The 23,489-nt window shown below is 36.9% G+C and overlaps 1 protein-coding gene across 9 annotated transcripts in view; it reads right to left on the minus strand.

The window, feature by feature from the left end:
• The window catches only part of PTBP2 (polypyrimidine tract binding protein 2), a gene marked incomplete at its 5' end in the record, with an annotated part of 114,216 nt that overhangs the window by 44,516 nt on the left and 46,211 nt on the right, over positions 1-23,489 (minus strand). For all 9 annotated transcript variants that reach the window (XR_014026222.1, XR_014026223.1, XR_014026224.1 and 6 more), the window contains 3 exons: positions 8,014-8,209; positions 19,904-20,014; positions 20,496-20,660. Coding sequence is in view for 6 of the 9 variants with exons in the window: in XM_081326115.1 (XP_081182241.1) it covers positions 8,014-8,209; positions 19,904-20,014; positions 20,496-20,660 (472 nt within the window). The remainder of the gene's footprint in view (positions 1-8,013; positions 8,210-19,903; positions 20,015-20,495; positions 20,661-23,489) is intronic.

The raw sequence follows: 23,489 nt of genomic DNA on the forward strand, positions 1-23,489 counted from the left end.
CCCTCCCCCAATTTAAAAGCAACACCTCCTACCTCAAATTATGATACAAGCTTCCATATGGATGCAAAGAGTTTTTAATAAGATAACAATTATCATTGTTGCAATTTCGGTTTATAAAATTCCTGTTATAAAGACGAATCCTTTGCCAAGAATGATGTTTTTGTTTCAAACACTACATATTCTGACATCTTATATATATCATTTAAGCAATGGCAGAAAATTAGATCCAAGTCTGTACACCAACGTAAAAACAAAACAAAACCCAAAGGTTCAATATAAAATACTCCAAGATGCTGTCATGGATCCGTCCCTGGACCCTTCTCCAGACGAGAGTTTGGAGGGGGAGGATGAGTTTGAGTCAGCAGAGGAAAGCACGGAGCTGAGTGATGGTCTGGATTGGGGCCCCGGAGAGTGCTAACCTGATGGAGCAGCCTCAGCTGGATTGATTGGATGAGCGACAGGCTGAGGTTGAGTGAGGTGAGCTGCAGCGAGTTGGCCAGGAGGCACTAAGTGAGGACTGGGAGCAGCTGCTGCCCATTAGCGATGAGGAGGAGGTAGAGTCCACACCTTCTCCTGATCCAAGGACATGTAGGGCAGAGAGGAGACAGGCACAGTGCTGGACACCTAGACAACTTGTGAGAAGGCAACCTCACCTGTCGTGAAGGGCCACACTGGTGTCAAGTACTTAATCCCGCCCCGAGGATTTGCTGGAGCAAAGTGGCCAGTTCCGTACCTTGTGTGTTCCTGCAGTGTACCCTGGCCCATTTGACTTGTGGACTGTTTCCCTGGACTTTGGGTGTGCCTGATGGACTTGATTTACCCAGCGAGTCTTGCCGTGCTGAGCTTGGAATCCAAATCTACACCTTGAGAGTGCTTTCTGAGGACCTGTTTTTTTGGTTTGGTTTTTTTTTTAATCAACACCTTTAGAACTCTCGCTTTGCATGTGTGTCTGTATGCGAAAGGAGAGGAGCAGCACAGATGTAAAGGAAAAAGGAGGAGTGGAATCGCCTAACTGGAGTTTGTATTTTGCAATCTGCTGTTTGGTTTGGATGAGAGTAGATTCTCCTGAGAAATAAGAGAATTGTAAAATTAGAAGAGCACAATCTGAGATTTGGGTGGCATGGGTTTTTTATGATATGATAAATGTAAGGTTAATGTAGATCTTAAGCATAATTATATTAGAACCTCCACGCTGAGAATGTGGAATGGATATAAATCCAGAATGTGCCCAAAATGCCTTCAGGGGTCTCAGCACAAGAAACATTTTATAGGAGGAAAAAAAGAACAGCAGGCAAAAAACTACTACTGAGAGGTTTTTAAAATAAGAGCATGGAGAATGTAAGATGAAATCAAAAGAACATCTGCCTGTAGAGGGATTTAGTGTTCAATGGTTTTCGTATATACAGTCAAGAGAAAGTTTTAAGGTAGATATGACATTTGGAACTGAAAAGCAGAAGGCAGAATTTGTAGTTAAATTCTGTAAAAGGATGAGCATGTAATTACTAAAATATATAAAATGCATTCAACTGTAAACAAAAGAATACTTGAAAAAGTGCATGTTAAAGAACGTTGGATATAGCATATTGATAAACTGGGAAAACATGGGGTTAAAAGATGTAAAATTTACTTTTTTTATTCAGTACTTGTTTTAATACAGAAGAAATAAAATGATGTTTATTGATGGATTGAAACATGACTTCAGAGAAATTGTGTAGAATACATAAAGCTACTTCAAATTTATACTGGAAATGTGGACAACACAAAATGTCACTATATCATATGTGGTGGATTTTTTTAAAAAAGCCAGAAAAGTTTGGGTTCAAATATATACAATGATGTAAAGAATTTTAAAAACTTAATATCTTACTAGTACCAGAATTTTTTTTTGCTGGGATTAATGGACAATTAGAATAGAGCCATGGAAAGTTATCCTTACATATGATTATTGTTGAAAGACTATGCATGAAAATGAAAAGTAAGTATTCACACTTAGTATAAAGATCAGAAAATATCCATAATAAATCTTTTTGGAACCATGATAGAATTTCTGAACATGGGTAGATTTATAAGCAACATTTTTTTTATAAATCCATCACTCTCACTCTCTTTTTCTCACATCCATCCATCACAGATTTATATAATGTTAAATGGACCATATAATCCAGTGATTGGAGGATCTGGGTCCAAGACTATAATTGCAGAAAGAAAGTTATTTGACTAATAATACAGAATAAAGATTGAATCAGAGATTTGCATGTCACAAATTACACAAATCCTTCACTGATACAGAATGCTAAAATCCAGTGACAATCTTTACTAAATATGTGATGATCACCATACAGCACAGGTTCTTGTTTTGGCCAATGAACAATATAAGATTCAGTAGTTCACCATGATTTTAGATATAATGCTTAAATGAAGGAATATAAATCAATATATCAAAATGTCATAGTTGAACACTCAATAAAACCTATAGTTTCCCATGGACATCTATTATTTATCATCGTACTTTCAGCAAGTTCATGGAACAAGGAAGCAGTCTCTAGGATGAATGATGAAACTGTCTGCGCCATGTTTCTTGGAATATACACAGAGGGCATTACATTTGCAAAGCTGGTCTATTGCATCCTATAAATATAACTCTGGCTCAGACTAAAGCAAACAAAAGTAAATTAACCTAACAAAAAGACCTTATTTCAAAAATTCCACTATGACAAGTAATATGATCGTTAAATTCCAATACATGGACGCCAAATCGGATGAAGAAAGAAGTACCAAATGTTCATATAATCCTTCAGTGAGGGTACTGTAGGGGTAGAAAATGATCGAAGAGTTGATCTCTTGAAAAAAGGTGCCAAAATCATATTACACCTGAAAGGACCTAAAGAATGAAAGTTGAATCTTCACATTGGCCAGAAGTAACAATATAAAAACTCTGGTGAACAGTAGGTTTCTGAACTCCTTATTTCACAGATAGTAGCAGTATAGTAGAAGCAATAGCAATCGCACTTCACTGCCCTCTCTAAGTGGTTTACAGAGTCAGCATATTGCCCCAACAATCTGAGGGGAAATTTTACCAACTTGAAGGTTGGAAGGCTGAGTCAACCTTGAGCCACTAAAGATCGAACCCCTGGCAGTCGGCAGAATTTAGCCTGCAATACTGCATTCTAACCACTCTACCACCACGGCTCTGTAGTAGAAAAGCTACTATAAGGAGACCTCTACATTTTTACTCATAGCAGCATATTTCACAAGCAGCTAGCCTTAATGAAATATGTATTCATTGCTAGCTAGAAAGAAGATTGTTACTTTTGTTCTGCACATGCATATGACAATCCTAAAATGATACGGCATGATTTGGGACTTTGCCTTTATAGAACATTTTTTTCAGCAATCTAAGTAAACCTAAAGGAATACTAGCTGCCTCAAATGCCACTTGTGTAACTGCCTTGACTAGGCTGGAAAATTCTTTGGGGAAAAAGGTGATATAATAACTTTAATAAGCAGTGTCCTTCCTCTTTGTCAATAAACAGATAATAGAATTCATTTTCTGCATGCAGTGCTTGATGAATAGAATTCTTTTTCTGTTCATAATGGGACTTAACAACTTTACCTATTACAGCAGGGGAGTCAAACTGCCGGCCCGTGGGCCGGATGCGTCACCAGGAATCCGCGCCTACCCCATTGCCGGCGATGGGAAAAAAGCTCCGATATGTCACGTGACATCGCGAGTTTGACATGTCTGTACTAAGGTAGTCCTCAATTTACGACCTCAATTGACCCCAAAGGTTCTGTTGCTAAGTAAGACATTAAGTGAATTTTGCCCCATTTTGTGATCTTTCTTGTCAGTTATTAAGTGAATCACTGCAGCTGTTAAGTTAGTAACATGGTTGTTAAGTGAATCTGACTTCCCCATTGACTTTGCTTGTTAGAAGGTCACGAAAAGGGACCACATGATCTAGGATACTGCAATGGTCATGAGTCAGTTGTCAAGCATATGAATTTTGATCATATGACCATGGGGATGCTACAATGGTTGTAAGTGCGAAAACTGTCATAAATCACTTTTTTCACTGCCATTGTAACTTTGAATGGCTATTAAACAAACTATTGTAAGTTTGTTTACATCATGCATATGAGATCACTATTTTGTATATTCTGGAAAAAATGAGGAAGCTAACAATGGCAATGTTTTCTTGCTCAAGATATTATGTTTCATTCAGAAATTAGAAATATCTACCTAAATATCTCTGTTCCCTTTTTGCTTTTGGGTACAGTAGTAGACACTAATCCTAAAAGCTAAATGAACTCATGTGTAAAGCAAAGATTCTTCTTCATCGGTTTAATGTAATATTAAATTTGTCTGAAATGATATTACTATTTGTCTGAAATGGTATAGTCCTAATATAAGTTATTCTTGTCCTACATGTATAATTTCCAAATCACTTACTCAAGGCAGATTCAATAGTAATTCTTTCTTTCAACTAAACATTACCTGCACTATACGGACTCTCACAGCAATTTGATAAGAAGCTTATGTAAAATACAAATGGGGTTTCTAGGGATAAAAGTATCCAAATGCACCCTGCAAAGATGTAAATTTACTTTTAGTTCTGAATGTAGAAACTTTTAAACACTTTTTTCCCTCAAGACTAAATTATGGCACTATTAAAATGTTATTGTTCTTAAGTTACAAGCAGAGAAGGAGTACAGTTTCACAGTTTTCTTCCGTGCAATTTTCTTCCATAAAGTACAAAATGTATGTCAGTAAAGGAATCAAGAACTCTTCCTGACAAAACATTAGAAAGCAAGCTTTTCTATTTGTTGAAGAGGTTTTTTTCCCTACAAAAACATAAAAGCATATTGAAATTGTATCCAATTTACAGTAATGAAAGAACAGACCATATACGTATATATGAACAAAGACCATGGAGTAACATTTACAGTTTTAATCTGAAAATCAGAAATAGTATGAGCTACATATACCTTACATGCATTACAAATCTCAAAAAATTAAGTTCTGCAAGGACAGTGATGCTCGTTTTGGCCCCAAACTTTGTATTAGAAAACAGCAGATATGGATAACACAGCCCCTAACCATTTCTTTATTTACTTCAGTATCATTAATGCTAAACCTCAGATAGTTGGAAAGATCAATGTACAGGGTTCATGTATGCTGACATACTCATCAAAAGACCATTTTTGCTTTTATATTAAACAGGTTTTGACAAATAAATGCAATAAATATAATTAGATTTCATGCAGAATAACCTATAGCCATACTCACAGTTTACTGTGTTTTCCCTTGAAGCAATATTTATCAGCACAAAGCAAAAAGTATATTTAATTGCCTTTTTTGACAATACAATTTATTGCTCCAATGAAGATACTGACCGGATTTGAATGATTGTAAGCAATGAGATTCTCCTATCCCAACCACATATACAACTGACAGAGAAGCAAAAGGAAGAAGGAAACAAGTAACATAGCTCTCATCTCTTGCAGGAACACAAAACTTTAAAATCTTTTTGGAAACAATAATACAAAAAGCAGTCTAGTCAACAATACAAGACTAGAACTTCCTGATTGCTAACTCATTTTGAAGTGCTGTTAGTCCCAACAGGTATCTGAAGGATTTGCTTAACTACCTGAAGTATTTGTCAAATGCCACACAGTTCTGTACAAATGTTATCACTTTCTACTACCATGCTCTGTGGCTGATGATCAGACAGAAAGCTTTTTCATCATGACATCTTACATCTGGAGTCCCATCTCCACAGAAACTTACCTGATAAATTCTATTAAAATTGTAGTAATTACACTAGCCATTTCGACATGTTCAATAGTTGACATTAGTATTTAGCATTGTTAATTTTTATTCTTTTTATTTAATAGTTTTAAATATAAGCTAAACAAGAAGCTTATAGTTAAAGGTGCTTTGGTCTCTTACATAAATCTTCCACATTTCTGATAAAGAAGTTCTTCAGACTGCTAGACTGGAAAAGATTTCTACTGGAGGTCTGGATAAGATAAACTTATCTATTCAATTATGTAAGGCCCAGTTCATATCAATAAATGATATGCATCTTTAGAATGAAAGCTGTTTCTTGAAACGGTTATGTCTTCGGTGCCAGGAACAGCAGTTCCAAAGGACAGAAAAGGAAAAGGCAGAACTAAGATTTTTTTTCTTTTATTTTTGTGACCAATGAATTTGCCCTGTATCACATCAACTGAAAACGATCTATTCTATTAGATTTGTTACGCCAATATTTAAGTGGAGAGCCTAAAATTAGCTTGCTAATTTGATAAGAGTCTGAGTGAACTTGAACTTTTGTTTTCACTTGCAGGCTCTAAAACAGTTGCAAGTCTGTAAGATCTTTGTGATCCCTAATATAAAATATTTTGGTACAAGTTACTATAAAATTGCTAATATTCCTTATTGATATAGGTACTTCCTCATTCAAACTGCGTACTATCTCAGTTCATATGCACTACATCAGCAGTACAGCATCATCTGTATCATCTCTGGATTATATCACTGTGAGAATATGATTTTATTATAATTCAGAGATTCTGAATTGAAAATGACAATTTAGGCTATTGAATTAAACCTTTCATTTAGTGCAGGAATTAAAATTAATAAAAGTTTCTAATATATGGCTATGCTACCACTTGAACACAACCACAAAAAGACAGCCCATTATCTCTCTAAATAACTGACTCTTTGTCGAATTGCTGTTATTCTCATGAGATTTTTCTTAACACACAATTAGAACCTGGTTTGCTATGTACTGTGGGATGACAGACAACAGGCAGTGGTTGTCTTCTATGTGACATCCATTCAATTACCTTAGTATTCTTTTCTTAAAGTGGAACATTTTTAGTTCCCTTAATTGTTTCTTATAAAATTTAGTTTGATTCCCTATTCATACATACTTGCTGCCCTTCTCTAGATGTATCCGCTTTGTCTGAATACTGTATTTTCTAAAACACAATGTATCATATTTGGGGTGGGACATGACAAATGCAGAATGGAGCATTCCTATGATTTAAGAATTTATGATTCTGACCCCATGATCTATGATTTAGTAACTCTATCATGATTGTACCATGGTGACATTGCTAGCTTACACTCTATAATCCTAGGATGTTCCCCCCCCCCGCCAAAAATATTAATATAAACTAGGTACCACTAAAATGTGTGCAATTTTTAAACGAAAACACTACGGCAGACATGTCAAACTTGCGACATCACGTGACGTCGCACAACGTATCGGGACTTTTGCCATTGCCAGCAATGGGGTGGGCGTGGCTTCCACATGATGTGTCTGGCCTGCGGGCCGGCACCCCTGCACTATGGAATATTAATGCTTTCCAAATTTCATTTTCAGCCTGTTTCACTAATCTACCAAGAATTAGGGAAAAATAAAAACTAGGTACTTTCTTTTCTAAGAAAAGTCATCTTTAGTATTACTCATTTTGATTTTCAGTGAATTAGATAATTTAGATAATTTAATTCAAATGTGAGTGCTTATTTTATCCTATGGGTTTTTTTTAATCATCCATAGATAATAAAACTATTTTCATGGCCAATTCTATTTTATCATACGCAGACAATAAATTGGCCAATGAAAATACAAGGAAAAGGGACCATGTGGAATAGGATATGTATTAACATTCATTTCAATAGATTCTGGATGATGCATTAAATTAATGCAATATTAATAAAAGTACCTTCCAAAATGGGAAACTTATTACCTGAATATCAGAAGCAGGTACTCAGATTGAAAAGACTTGAAATGATATAAATAAGTAATTGCTTAAGAAAGAAAAGAAAAAGTGGTGAGAACAGTAATAAAATAAAGTTATTCTTAGGAACCAATTAATCCAATAATCTCATTCATGTGCTTGTGTGTATGTGTGTCTACATAAGCCACAAATGACATGTATTATATAAAACACAATGGTATATATTATACAAATAACTAAGAAAGAGGAACAAAAAAATCATACCTAGAAGTGAAGTCTCTTTTGCAAATGCAGCAGCAATAGCTGGATCCAAAGCTGGTTGACCATCACCAGATGGAAGGTCAGGACGAGTGTAATCTCTACTTTTATCATTATTATACTTTACATTCAAGTTGACCAATTTGGAAAAATCAATCCGCAAGGTACAGCAAGCATTATAAATATTCTGACCATCTAATGCCTAAAAAACCAGAAAAACGGAATGAGATGATACAGCAAAATTTATTTAAAAAATGAAAAGTCCACTGAAATTAATCTAAAAATATTTCAAAATGTTTATATCAACTAGATCTTGCTGTCTTTACCTTCAAAGTGGCAAGTGAGATTTGCTCTTGTGAGCAAAGTTCCAACTGATAAAACTGCAGCTTTACCAGACTGTTTTCAGGTATTCTTTTTCCAATCTGCATTATTTAATGTAACTAGAGTTTGTCAAGGAATTTTTCCTCCTCCTCCAATAACCTTTTCCTCCCAATTTAGTAGGAAGGTCTATCTCAATAATTATTTTACTCTCATTTTCCAGAGGCATCAAACAATACATGCTAAAATTCCAGTGTCATTTTTAAACAGTTACTATAATAAAAATGTTTGGCAGAAGTTGGAATGAAGAAGCCAACTTGGCTTCTAGAGTAAGTAGGAAGAAGCAAAGTTAATTCCTGGTAAAGAAAGAAATATGTGCTTCGGTATCTCTAGCAATCTAGCCACTTGGAGGTGGCTAAAAACAAGGCTAAAGAGAGTTAACTATCTGAAAATAAATCATAAATTACTTATACAGATCTACTGATGTAACTACCTACCCATAACATTTTACAGACGTATTGTTAAAAGTTTAGGAAATCAGGATAGAACTGTCAAATAGTTGGAGAAATAAAAAGAGAGAGTATCACAAGAGCTGTTAATGCTCATGATAAGATTCCCTTCTTTTCCATTATTACCATATTTATAAACATCAAAAGAGAATGGCTGGGTTACCTTTTATTGTAACAGATGGATGGACAGTATTTGCCCCAAAAGGAAAAAAAAAGACAACATACAGTGAGGGAAAAAAGTATGTTTGCCCACTGACAAAGAAATGATCAGTCTATAATTTTAATGGTAGGTTTATTTTAACCGTGAGAAACAGAATAGCAACAAAAAATCAGAAAAACACATTTCAAAAAAGTTATAAATTGATTTGCATTTTAATGAGTGAAAAAAGTATTTGATCCCCTATCAATCAGAAGATTTCTGGCTCCCAGGTGTCTTTTATACAGGTAACAAACTAAAATTAGGAGCACTTGCTTAAAGGGAGTGCTCCTAATCTCAGTTTGTTACCTGTATAAAAGACACCTGTCCACAGAAGCAATTAATCAGATTCCAAACTCTCCACCATAGCCAAGACCAAAGAGCTGTTCAAGGATGTCAGGGACATCCTACACAAGGCTGGAATCGGCTACAAGACTATTGCCAAGCAGCTTGGTGAGAAGGTGACACCAGTTGGTGCAATTATTTGCAAATTGAAGAAACACAAAATAACTCTCAATCTCTCTAGGGCTCCATGCAAGATCTCACCTTGTGGAGTTTCTGTCGAGCCCCGCGGGCCCGACATTCAACAAGGGGTGGTGTGCCACGCCCGTGGGACCCCTCCGACACACTCATCTCTCCCAGCCAGCTGACTGGTGGCTCCGACGGCCGGGGAGGCGGCCCAGCGGTCGCTGACGCTCCCGGGCGACCTACGTGCTCCCACCCAGAACGAGACGGTTGCCGGTCTTCGCGAGCATGTCTGGAAGCCATGCCGGCGCAAGGGGCCCTGGCAGGCCGGGAGGACATTCAGCCTGCTGCCGCATCTGTGCAAAATGGCCCTGCTGACGAGGGCTGGGATGGCCGGCGCCGCTACACTCACAGGGGACTTGCCTGACATGAGCTGCCGGCATACGGAGCTGCCAACAGACGGCTGTCCTGGGCGGAGGAAGGGGGCCTGCTACCGAACGGACGTCCTGGACAGAGGGGGGGAGGCACACTCACTCCCTGCGTATATGTGGTTTGCCGCTGGGGCTTTTTGGCTGGGGGGGTGAGGGGACGGTGATAGGCTGTGAGGGGGCCGGGGCCATGGGGGAAGTGGTTTCCAGTGGGAAACGGCTGGTGTGGGGAGGGAGGCTTTTAGGGTAGGAACAGGAGGAACATACCTGGAAGGACAGGGCATGCTGTGAGGCACCAAACAGCGGACGCAAAGAAAGGAAGGGGAGGGGAGGAGCGGGATACATATAGGGGGCGGGCGGATGCTGGTTTGTTGGGCGTGGTGGTAGTTACTATATCGGTTGGCTATATAAACAGCGTTGGATGCAACGAGCAGCCAACACTGACTTTTTTCCTGCTTTGGTTTGCTGTATTTCAAATAAACCGCATTTCCTTTGTGGGTCGTCTCCCGTTACTGTTGCAAGAATTGTTGTTCTACCTTCTTCAGGACGGGCCTTTGACAGTTTCAATGATCATGAGAACAGTGAGGAATCAGCCCAGAACCACATGGGAGGATCTTGTAAATGATCTCAAGGCAGCTGGGACTATAGTCACCAAGAAAACAATTGGTAACACACTATGCCGTGAAGGACTGAAATCCTGCAGCACTCGCAAGGTCCCCCTGCTCAAGAAAGCACATGTACAGGCCTGTCTGAAGTTTGCCAATGAACATCTGAATGATTCAGAGGAGAACTGAGTGAAAGTGTTGTGGTCAGGTGAGACCAAAATCGAGCTCTCTGGCATCAACTCATCTCACCATGTTTGGAGGAGGAGGAATGCTGCCTATGACCCCAAGAACACCATCCTCACCATCAAACAAGGGGGTGGAAACATTCAGGTGTTTTTCTGCTAAGGGGACAGGACAACTTCATCGCATCAAAGGGATGATGTACCATCAAATCTTGGGTGAGAACCTCCTTCCCTCAGCCAGGGCACTGAAAATGGGTCATGGATGGGTATTCCAGCATGGCAATGACCCAAAACACACAGCTAAGGCAACAAAGAAGTGGCTCAAAAAGAAGTGCATTAAGGTCCTGGAGTGGCCTAGCCCAGGGGTAGGCAACCTTGGCTCTTTTATGACACGTGGACTTCAACTCCCGAATTCTGGGAGTTGAAGTCCACGAGTTATAAAAGAACCAAGGTTGCCTACCCCTGGCCTAGCCAGTCTCCAGACCTTAATCTCATAGAAAATCTGTGAAGGGAGCTGAAAGTTCGAGCTGCCAAATGTCAGCCTCGAAATCTTAATGACTTGGAGAAGATCTGCAAAGAGGAGTGGGACAAAATCCCTCCTGAGATGTGTGCAAACCTAGTGGCCAACTACAAGAAACATGTGACCTTTGTGATTGCCAACAAGGGTTTTGCCACCAAGTACTAAGTCATGTTTTGCGAAGGGGGTCAAATACTTCTTTCACTCATTAAAAAACAAATCAATTTATAACTTTTTTGAAATGCGTTTTTCAGTATTTTTTGTTGTTATTCTGTCTCTCACTGTTAAAATAAACCTACCATTATAATTATAGACTGATCATTTCTTTGTCAATGGGCAAACATACAAAATCAGCAGGGGATCAAAGACTTTTTTCCCTCCATAATATCCTATAATTGTCACTGTACTGTAGTTTAGGAAAATTAAAACTATAAAACATATGTATGCAGGTTATTTATTATTTTTAAAAAACAGCAGTTGGCAATAGATTCCCATCCCTTAACAAATAAAGAATGTAAAAGAACACCATAACTGATAAAATGGCAGTTGTACACATGGAATGTTAGTTCATTAAGACTGCCTAAATCTAAGATTAAAACATATTTTAATTACTTTATTTTCATCTTTATTGTTTCTAATAAAACAATCTTAACCTTAAGATACATAAAAATTAAAATACAAACTAAGAAGAAAAAAATCTTATATTTATCAACAGTCACCGGTTTACTAATGAATTCACTACTGTATTACAATATATCACAGTCTATGCCATAATAACACATATTGGTGCATTCTTTGATTGGTAGAAGATCAAAACATATATATGACTAACCACCAAATTAATAGTGACAATATACTCTGCGATCTTGAAAAGAAATTGAAATAGGAGAAAATATAGTAATAATAGGTGACTTCAGCTGCCCTCCATTTAATAGATAAATATTCTGGTTTCAACTGATGCATAATATTTCTAGATATAATAAATTAAGGTGTCTTGGAATGACTGGGAAGCTCCTACACGCAAAACAAAAAGCAATGAAGAATTTATTTTGAAATGTTTAGCATCTGGTGCAAAAGGATTTTTTTTGTTGAACAATGACTTTGATATTATTAAATTCAATGCATTTTAATATTTAAGCAGCTTCTTAAAATTGAAAAGTATAGCTAAAAAGAATAATCAGTTCAGGATGCTTGACGATAATTTAAAGCTTTGAAAGGTCAGATGGTAGGTAGAAATAAAAATACCAAAGAAACAACAGAAGTTGGTATTCCACACTATCCAAAAAATTATTGAGAAAATATCAGTTCTTTTAATATATCAGAACCAAAAAATAAATTTAGCCATTTATGGATATAAATAAATGGATAATATAACAGAGCAGCTAAATTTTGAATTTTATGGTTTTCATTAAGATATAGTTCTGTCCTTGATGATAATGTCCTACAATTCCAAATCACGTCACCACCACTCTAAGCAAAAACCAGGTCTAGTGTGTGACACCTCTGCAACTTCCCCCAATGAGTCAGGTCTGCTATAAATTAAGTTGCTGGTTAACATGGCTGCCGTGATGGGTATGTATTCAAAAAGTGCCTCTGAATCTGTACCTAGGGACGATGTGTTGAAGTCCCTAGGGCCATAAACCTGGAGACTGCTGATGGCAACCTAGAGAACGCAGCACAGGCAGAAAAGCGGTAGGGAGGCTGGTCAAAAACAGCAATCCCAAATGATCCCTAAGGCCTAGCATCCCAAGGCCTAGCTGCCTGTTTCTGGGACAGCAGCCCTGAGAACCCTCAGGATTTTGCAAAAAAATAATAATAATAGTAAAATGATATCTGAAACCTTGTTTCATCTGTTTTATAAATTTCTTTTAATACTTATGTATTTAAATATTATTTTAGAGGAACCACACTTTTTTTCCCCTTAGGAATCCTTGATAATGTTATTAGAACTTGATTGTACAGTTGCAAGAAGAAGTATGTGAACCCTTTGGGATTACGTGGAGTTTTGCATGAATTGGCCATAAAATGCGCTCTAAACGTCATGTAAGTCACAACAATAGAAAAAACACAGTCTGCTTAAAATAATACTACACAAAAATTAGCTGTTGTCTTGTTTTAACTGAACATAAGATGGAAACATTCACAGTGCAGGGTGGAAAAAGTATGTGAACCCGTAGCCTAATGACTTCTCCAAGAGCTAATTGGAGCCAGGAGTGAGCCAACCTTGACTCCAACCAGTGTGATGATATTGGATGTGTTGCTGACAGCTGTCCTGCCCTTTAAAAACACACACCTGTTTTGGGTTTACTGGTCTCAAGAAGCGCTGTCTGATGTGAACCATGCCTCGCAGAAAAGAGCTCTCAGAAGACCTAAGATCAAGAATTGTTGACTTGCATGAAGCTGGAAAGGGTTACAAAAGTATCTCCAAAAGCCTTGATATTCATGTGTCCATGGTAAGACTGTCTACAAATGGAGAAAGTTTAGCACTGTTGCTACTCTCCCTAGGCGTGGTTGTCCTGTAAAAATGACTGCAAGAACACAGCGCATAATGCTTAATGAGGTAAAGAAGAATCCTTGAGTGTCAGCTAAAGACCTACAGAAATCTCTGGCACATGCTAACATTTTTGTTGACACATCTACAATAAGGAAAACATTAAACAAGAATGGAGTACATGGGAGGACACCACGGAGGAAGCCATTGCTGTCCAAAAAAAATATTGCAGCATGTTTGAAGTTTGCAAAAGAGCACCTGGATGTTCCACAGCACTACTGGCAAAATATACTGTGGACAGATGAAACCAAAATTGAGTTGTTTGGGAAAAACACACACTATGTGTGGAGAAAAAAAGGCACAGCACACCAACATCAAAACCTCATCCCCACTGTAAAACATGGCGGAGGGAGCATCATGGTTTGGGGCTGCTTTGCTGCCTCAGGGCCTGGACGGATTGTTCTCATTGATGGGAAAATGAATTCCAGAGTTTATCAGGACATTTTGCAGAAAAATGTACGACCATCTGTCCGCCAACTGAAGCTCCGCAGAGGATGGGTGATGCAACAGGACAATGACCCAAAGCATACAAGTAATTCAACAAAACAATGGCTTCAACAGAACAGAATACGCCTTCTAGAGTGGCCCAGTCAGAGTCCTGACCTCAACCCGATTGAAATGCTGTGGCATGACCTTAAGAGAGCGATTCACACCAGACATCCCAAGAATATTGCTACACTGAAACAGTTTTGTGCAGAGGAGTGGTCCAAAATTACTCCAGATCGTTGTGCAGGTCTGATCTGCAACTACAGGAAATGTTTGGTTGAGGTTATTGCTGCCAAAGGAGGGTCAACCAGTTATTAAGTCCAAAGGTTCACGTACTTTTTCCACCCTGCACTGTGAATGTTTCCATCTTATCTTCAATTAAAACATGACAACAGCTAATGTTTGTGTAGTATTATTTTAAGCAGACTGTGTTTTTCTATTGTTGTGACTTACATGACGTTTAGAGCGCATTTTATGGCCAATTCATGCAAAACTCCACGTAATCCCAAAGGGTTCACATACTTTTTCTTGCAACTGTATCTTGCAACAGAAACTATGTTGCAACTATCTAACAAATGAACTAATGGTCAAGATATGAAAACAGGTCTGGTATGCAACTGAGCAAAAAATATATTTTTATTATGAGGGATTTAAAGTCATTACAATTCATCCAATTAAACTCTATAAAGCTTGTAATATTTTCCATGTATAAGAATTATCCTTAGTTGAAGTAGCATGACAACCTTATAGAGGATCTAAAATTTGATTAAAATTTTAGTCATTAACTAATCCAGCAATAAAATAGAAAAAAGTATAAACCATATAAAATACTTGAGTAATCTTTGGTAGGGCTAGAGTAATTAAAATGCATACAGTTGTCAGAACACTTAATCAACAATAATTAAAAAACATTATCCTGGATTACATATTTCTAGATCCAAAATAAATTATGAAGATCTGGTATTCAACCTTATCACATTTAATACTGGTAGACCTTGACTTACGACCACAATTGAGCCCAACACATCTTTTGGTTGCAAAAGATGATCACATGACCCTGGGACACTGCAACTGTCATAAAATGTGAACTAGTTGCCAAGCGTTTGAATTTTGATCATGGGGATACTGCAAAAGTAATTAATACATACATACATACATACATACATACATACATACATACATCTGGAACTTCAAACAGTCAATAAATGAATGATTGTGAGTCGAACACTACTTGTATAAAAATTTTCAATTGCTACTATGTTTGACCAAATTGCTTTTTAAACAACTGTAACAGGGGAGCTTTGGCCCATGCCAAGAGGCTTACAGGATTACAGAAAAGCGAAGTATATAATATTGCAAATCAAGTAGTCCTTGGTTAACAATGGTAACTGGGAACAGAATTTCCATCACTAAATAATGCAGGTCGTAAACTGTGATGTCAAGTGAAAAAGGTTATGAATGGTGATTGCGTGAGTGTGGGTTGCTGCGACTGTCTTAATTGTGAGCCAGTTGCCAGGTGCCCAGATCATAATCAGTTAACTGTGGGGTGCTGGGATGGATGGAGCTTTGGGGACTGGCTCCCACTTGTTCCGCAACGTTATAACTTCAAATGGTCACTGAACAAGTTATCATTAACAAGGACTACCTGTATTGTCTTACTGATATCAGAAAATACATGTTACTGTCTCAAATTCATGTGCGGTAATAGCAGCAGGAGAGAGGGAGGCCCAGGAGAAATATAAGGTCAGAAAAGAGTCACAGGAGGAAAAGATTTTAGGCCTCCTTATTAGCAAAGCAGGGGTTAAATGTTTTACGTATTATGTATGTTTTTTATGATTTAAAATAAGATCAAGCCTTTTTTCTCCAGACACCATAGAGAAGGTTAAAGAAAAAACTGACAACTTTGTTATGCTGCAAGGACAAAATGGGAATTGGAATAATAACACCTTTGCTATGAGATTGCCTATTATTATATTATCTGGTTTGATATTCCTAAAATTTTTAATATAGCAATAACAATAGCACTTAGACTTATATACCACTTCATAGTGCTTTACAGCCCACTCTCTAAGCAGTCTACAACAATCTGGGTCCCCATTTTACTGACCTTGGAAGGATGGAAGGCTGAGTCAAACTCGAATCCCATCAGGATCGAACTCCAGTCTACGGGCAGTTAGCCTGCAATACTGCATTCTAACCACTGCACCACCACGGCCCAAAAAGACTCTCCTTAATGTCTTTGTCTTAAAAGTAAAGGGGGGAGATGCACGTTTGGCTCAGTTATATGGTTTGGGGAAGAGGAATGGGATTTAAAAATGATGTTTAACTGTATTTACTGAGCATGGATAGCATAGATTATTTTGCCAAAATGGAAAAACAGCACTATTCCAGGCTTACAATTATGGCCTGATAGTGTTAAGTTTGCTCTCCAGCTATATATTGGCTTTCTATTGAAGTGTGTGTATGTGGTGTGTGTGTGTGTGTGTGTGTGTGTGTGTATTTGTTTGGGTCTCTACAACATACTTTCTTGACTGTATTATAGCCAAAATAATTTTGAAGAGGAGAGAAAGTTAAGAGACATTTGAGAAATATAAGGAAGGAAAAATCTTATCATCACTATTTGGACGGTCACAAGAAGTTATTTTTCAAAGGTTGAATTAGTTCCCTTGAGATTCCTTGAGCACATTTCAATTTCAGTAATACCAAAGGTTTGGAGCTGATATTGATAGGAATAATATCAGTGCATTACCATGTTGATACAGTATATATATTTTAAGGATTGACTCCTAGAAAGAGATAACTTGGGAAGATTTAATTCAGTGCCCAGCTTGCCTCCATTGCTAGTGGTTTGCCAAGCAGTAAACTAAACTATCTGCCAGAGATGAGATACGATTAGTTTTCTAAGTGCTCCTGGAAACAATTGGATTCCATTAGACACCAGAGTTGGACCATCCAAATTGGTTCTGTTGCCTCAGGAAGGTCACAAGTGGCTCTCATATACACAAAGCTATACAATGGATACACTAAAAACCTTAAAATCTATTCTTCAACAAATTATAAAACAGAAGAGACAACACATTCAAAGAATTTGTCTACCTGAAGACAATAAAATACCATTTAACACAGACAAGGATAATGGTAAAAACACTCTTGAAGATAATGAATAACATTTCTTCCCGAGGTTAAAATGCTGCACTGCATATTTGCTCACAAGAAATTAAGAAAGCATTTCTGACAATTCTGGATTAAAACTCAGAAGAGACCAGGAGTCTGCTGACAGGAATTTTTCCCCTTTATCCCTCCTCACGCAGAGAGGCTTTTCCAGCCTCACTGCTGCAGATATGAAAGTCAGAAACAATCATTATCCATCTCACTCAAACCTCACAGAAAGCTATGGCTGGAAGAAGAAAGAAGTGAAAAAGGGCAAAGAAGAAAGAAGTGAAAAGGGGCAAATCTATTCCTGATATCCACGTTTTTGTTCCCTACAGATACACAAAGTTTCATCTGAAATGCTTTTATTGTACTCTGATCCAATTTAGAAAATGAAGCTAATCTATTTGTTTTGGTGGCTTATACAAACTAATGATAAATGCTTCTTTGCAATGTAAATTTTAAAGGGTAATTTATGACATAAACACTCTCTCATAAAATGATATAATAATGGAGGGAGTCACTGTAAGCCAAATATAGAATAATTGGTACCAATATTCACCTTTGCCACCTGAGTAACATGTTAAAAATAACCAGTACTTTATAGTAGAAAGTTGACAACAAAGTTATTTTCATCAGACTTTTCAGAAAATGCTCTTTTAAGCTTCCTTATTAAATTTTAAACACCTCATTCTGATTCCTTATATAGACTATGTGCAAAAGTATTTCTGCTATTAACCTTTAAAAGCATGAAACAGTGAACACATTTGATGATTTCTCATCTGCATTATACTTTTTTTTAAAAAAACTGACCCTTGTCAACTGTTGAATATTTCATTTTTATTTTATTAAGAAAATTTGTATGGCCATCTAACTTAACTCATGGTGACTCTGGGCAGTTTATTTCACACTCTGGAGGCCATCTTATTTTTATTTATTTGACATTATATCTAAGTATTTTTCATCTTATTTTCTTTCTGTACCTCTCTACATTAATTCAGTTAAAAAGTACATACTGTCCAAAGTTTTAAAATACTGTAGTTAATGGATTAGCCACAATTCTCTGGATACAGGCATTTCTCTTTATTTTTCAGGTTTGGTGGAAATACTACTTATTAAATTAGCATCTTTCACAATCTGCAATATCTATTGGAGGTTTACAAGAATCATATACATTACTGCAATATTGTAGTAAAGGTAATAGTCTACTGATTGATGGTAAATCCACTTGTAATATAAAATAAATTCTCAGGATTTCACCAGCAAATACTAGAAATGAAAGTGGCACTCTAATATGAATTATCTCTGAAAAGTTAATTGCAAAAAAAATGAAGCTATTGTTTATAGTAATGGCTACAGTAAAATGTAAATGTTATTTCTAGTATCAAAATCCAAATTATTTTGCTTTTTTTTCTCCCATCCAAAGAATGCCAAAAGCTTGAAGCTTTTCTTTTTTGGAAGGAAAAACAATTTCCATCTGTTTCTTATTATGTAACAAACTGGGCTAACATCAGGTTGGCTGCACCTGAATTTGCCAGAACTAGATCTTATATGTGTATCATTCAGAAGTTATTTTCCTGTGAAATTTTAATCAGTTTAAAGATCATCCAGTACAAGTAGCCATCCCAATCTTTTAAATTTGACTCACAGCAGTACGGTATTCCAGAGTTAATCATTATGTTATGAAACAATTTGAAAATGAGAAAGTATTATTCAAGAATCACTGCTATGCCGCAGATACTACACAATCCGTTACCAAGGCTTTGTGGAAGTGCAGCATGGTCAAACTTCAGAATGAACGCTCTTGAAGAGAGGAGATTCACCTACAGAGAAGGTCTGTCTGAGTCCTATGAGATAACACTGCTTTACCAACCACATCTAAGCAAGTTAATCATGTCTAAACTTACTGGACGGGCAGAAACAACTGAAAATCATCAACTCGATAAGAATTCAGGACCTAAATCAGAAAGGGCTTCATAGGTGACAAATTTTATTTTGAATTACACATCCAAAAGCCAGAACAGTGCAAAGCAGTGGTGCTACATGGAAAAAGACAGGATATGCCAATTATTATTCCTGTTACTGCATTCTGGACTAACTTTAACTTGAGTAATTTTCAAGGGTGGTCCCCACATAAAGTACCTTAAATAGTCCATGCAGAATCCACACAGAGCACACTGTAATAAATATATTCAAACTAAGGACTATGACAAATTGCTCATAACGTTTCATCAACTGTAAGTAAACTAGTGGCTTACCTCGATCTGAGAGACATTTTAAAAACAGTACACTATTTGTTTTGATCCGATATAACTCTTAAGAAGTCACCAACGTGTGTATTTAAGATAAAGTCTACATAGGATGATTTATTTTATAACTTAAAATTGGGTTTATTCTACCCAACAAAAGAAAATTTTGCAAAAGTACTGTCAATGGAAACATATATACTATACTTATTCACATAGACTAAAATTTGAAATCATACTTACAAGCTTTGCTTGCTGGGCATTTACAGGATCACCATATTGTAACAATGCTTGAAACTGGTTGTTTTTTGTGAAAGTAATTATTTTCAAGACTGCACCAAATTTAGAGAATATCTGTTGGGGGGGGGAAGTAAATGAATATTCATATATTCAATGAACATATACATATAGCATACCACACTTTATTAAAAAAAAATAACATCATTTGGTAGCATTCAAACTCATAGTGGAAACAAAATTGTAGAAGTAGGAGAAGTGTTCAGCTTAGCTCCCTGAATGGCCCTGTACTGGGCGCAAAATGGGGTGAAATATCATCCCTTCATTTCTACAGGACCTGCCACTACCCTTTGACTTTTCCTTCATGTCACATCCCAGATTATTTGTTGAACTTCCACTGCCACCATCTGTCTTAGGTAGGAGGAAAAGTGCAGCTTCCTCTCCCTTAATACTGGATTGTGAAGGAAATAGGGCATGCCATAGCTTGTTTGCCACTCAACCTGGAATCATCATCATCATCATCATCTCAGCATAGTCATTTCCTGGTTACTGAAGCATGTAAAAATGAGAATGAAAATTACTCATAAAGGCAACTTACTTGGTGAAGAACATCAAGAGTTACTGGGTAATACATGTTGTCAATAATTATTCTAAGGACTGGACTCTGAGCTGGAGTTACTGCACTCTCACTAACTGCAGTTCCACTTATGGGAGTATTTGTTGTCTGTACAGCAGTTACTGCTTGTAGGACAGCTTGAGCTCGCTATATACAAAGAAAAAGGGAGAAAAAAGTAATGCACGTGGATTAAGTTTAGAGATCAACATATTCAGTAATTGCCTCAAACCATGTTGAAAAATAATCACAATAACAACTCTTAACTATTTCTAACGAAAAGAAATATCACCACTCACATTAGCTGAAGAGAAGCTAAAAGTGAATTATGCGTTAAGTCTGGTTGCTCAAAAACAATACAGCAGAACATACTGAAAGGTTAGCTACTAGTAAGTAGAAAAAAAAATCTAGGACATATTGTAGATTTATTTACAAGCATGCATGTTTGTTATTTCTTCCCATGAGCATGAGACCCACTGTTCTTTAATCTATTCTGTATAGAAACTTGAAAGAAAGAAGCAAAGCACTGCCATTTCTTGTAAAATAACTCTCAAAATCTATAAATAATTATGTTTTTAATTTTTGGTAATCTATTTTCCTGTAAAAATATTTATAGAGAATTTAGTACAGAATTTTGTTAAATCTGTTTTCTTTATCCACTTTTTCATTGGAATATATGATAGGAATATCCCCCATTTTTTTAACCAAGTGAACTAACCCCCACCCCCCCAAAATCACATTAACTTTAATCTCCTTACTAAAAAAAATTCTAAACAAAAGCAAACATTAGTGCAGGAAGCCATTGTAAAAACAAAAATCTAGAACAATTACAAATTAATAGAACTCTAAAATTTACAACAACGTGGAGAGGTTCAAAGAAATGAAAGAAATGAAGTTTAATTCAATGATACTTCCATTATCTCAAGAAAACAGATCAAAGTGAAGACCTATTTCAAAACAGCAACTGAACGACATGCCTTCAAAGTACTTTATATTTCAAAGTGCTTTGCAGATTTGATGACTTTTCTTCTATTTCTGGGGTTGTATCCCTCAACTTTCATTTTCCTATATGGAGAACAGTAGTAGTTGAATTCTATGATGAGATCTGTGATTCAGATATTGGCCTAAGTATGTTTTATTTCATTCAACTCTGCTTGATTAACAGAGCTGCTTTGTGTAGCAAAGCAACACTGCTTTAGGTACTGTTAAATGTTCTCAGCTTTTAGCCTTGGCTAGCCTCAAGTCTTAATTTTGTTCTCTCTTATGCTAATTAAATGTTACTCTACTTTAGAGGTCCTGCGAACATAATTGTGAACTGAACTCAATGCTCAACACTGTACATACTTTAGGTACTATTATTCTTATATAATATACTCAGCAATTGATAGAAATTTAGGATCAATTCATGCTTCATCTGAATCCTTAACAATTATCCATATACTTGACAATAATATATATGCAATTTAAAACATTTTTTACTTATTTTACTAGATTCTTTTATGGCAACCCAATTATAAAACCCATTAACATTCCCAATAACTTGCAAGGACAAATTTTGGTTTTCAAATATAATGGTAATAAAAAGAGTCAAAAGGCAATAGAACCTGACCTATAGCTCAAAGTCTGCCATCAAGCTAGATATCAGTTCCTGGTATAAAAAGAGTATCACCTCTATTATTAAAATATAGATAGGAATCATAAATTTCTATTCTTCTGGTTCTTCTTCCAGTTCTACGTTCTTGTTAGCGCTAAGATGGCATAGGATAAAATAACTCAAGTAGTGAATACTTAATTTTGGATTATCTTTTAAAAAACATGAGATGTGAAGGCATATTCATATGGAATAATTATTATATTCACTCAAAAATCCTTAACTCCCATGCTCTTAAAGACAAAAACATAGGAAAGGGTGTTAGTTTAATTGGACAGCTGTCATATTTGCTGAATGTTTAGTAATGCATAACTGCAGAAATGTACAGAAATATGTCCCCTTCATGGATTACTGCCTTGTCGTGGCGAAGGGGCTTGCATAATTCAATGAAGCTATGAGCTATGCCGTGCAGGGCCACCTAAGACGGAAAGGTCATAGCAGAGAGTTCTAACAAAACGTGATCCACTGGAGAAGGAAATGGCAATCCACTCCAGTATCTTTGCCACGAAAACCCCATGGATAGTACCAAATGGCAAAAAGATATGACACTGGAAGATGAGCCTCTCAGGTCGGAAGGTGTCCAATATGCTAATGGGGAAGAGCAGAGGGCTAGTACTCGTAGCGCCAGAAAGAATGAAGCAATTGGGCCAAAGCCGAAAGGACGTTCAGCTGTGGATGTATCTGGTGGTGAAAGGAAAGTCCGATGCTGTAAAGATTTATTCTCCATAGGAACCTGGAATGTAAGATCCATGAATCAAGGAAAGCTGGAAGTAGTCAAACAAGAGATGGCAAGACTGACCATCGACATCTTAGGAATCAACGAACTAAAATGGACAGGAATGGGTGAATTTAATTCAGATGACCATCAAGTATACTACTGCGGGCAAGAATCCCTCAGAAGAAATGGAGTAGCCTTCATAGTCAATAAAAGAGTAGGAAAAGCAATACTGGGATACAATCCCCAAAATGACAGAATGATCTCAGTTCGAATCTATGGCAAACCATTCAATATCACAGTAGTCCAAGTCTATGCCCCAACCACCAATGCTGAAGAGGATGAAATTGACCGGTTCTGTGAAGCCCTACAGCACCTTATAGAACTAACACCAAAAAATGATGTCCTTATCATCATGGGGGATTAGAATGCTAAAGTAGGAAGCCAAAAGATAACCGGAATAACAGGCAAGTTTGGCCTTGGTGTACAAAATGAAGCAGGGCACAGGCTGATAGAATTTTGTCAAGAGGATACGATGGTCATAGCAAACACTCTTTTCCAACAACCCAAGAGACGGCTCTACACATGGACATCACCAGACGGCCAACACAGA

This window comes from Vipera berus (genome assembly GCF_964194415.1).
Source record: "Vipera berus genome assembly, chromosome: 3".
Classification (NCBI taxonomy): domain Eukaryota; kingdom Metazoa; phylum Chordata; class Lepidosauria; order Squamata; family Viperidae; genus Vipera; species Vipera berus.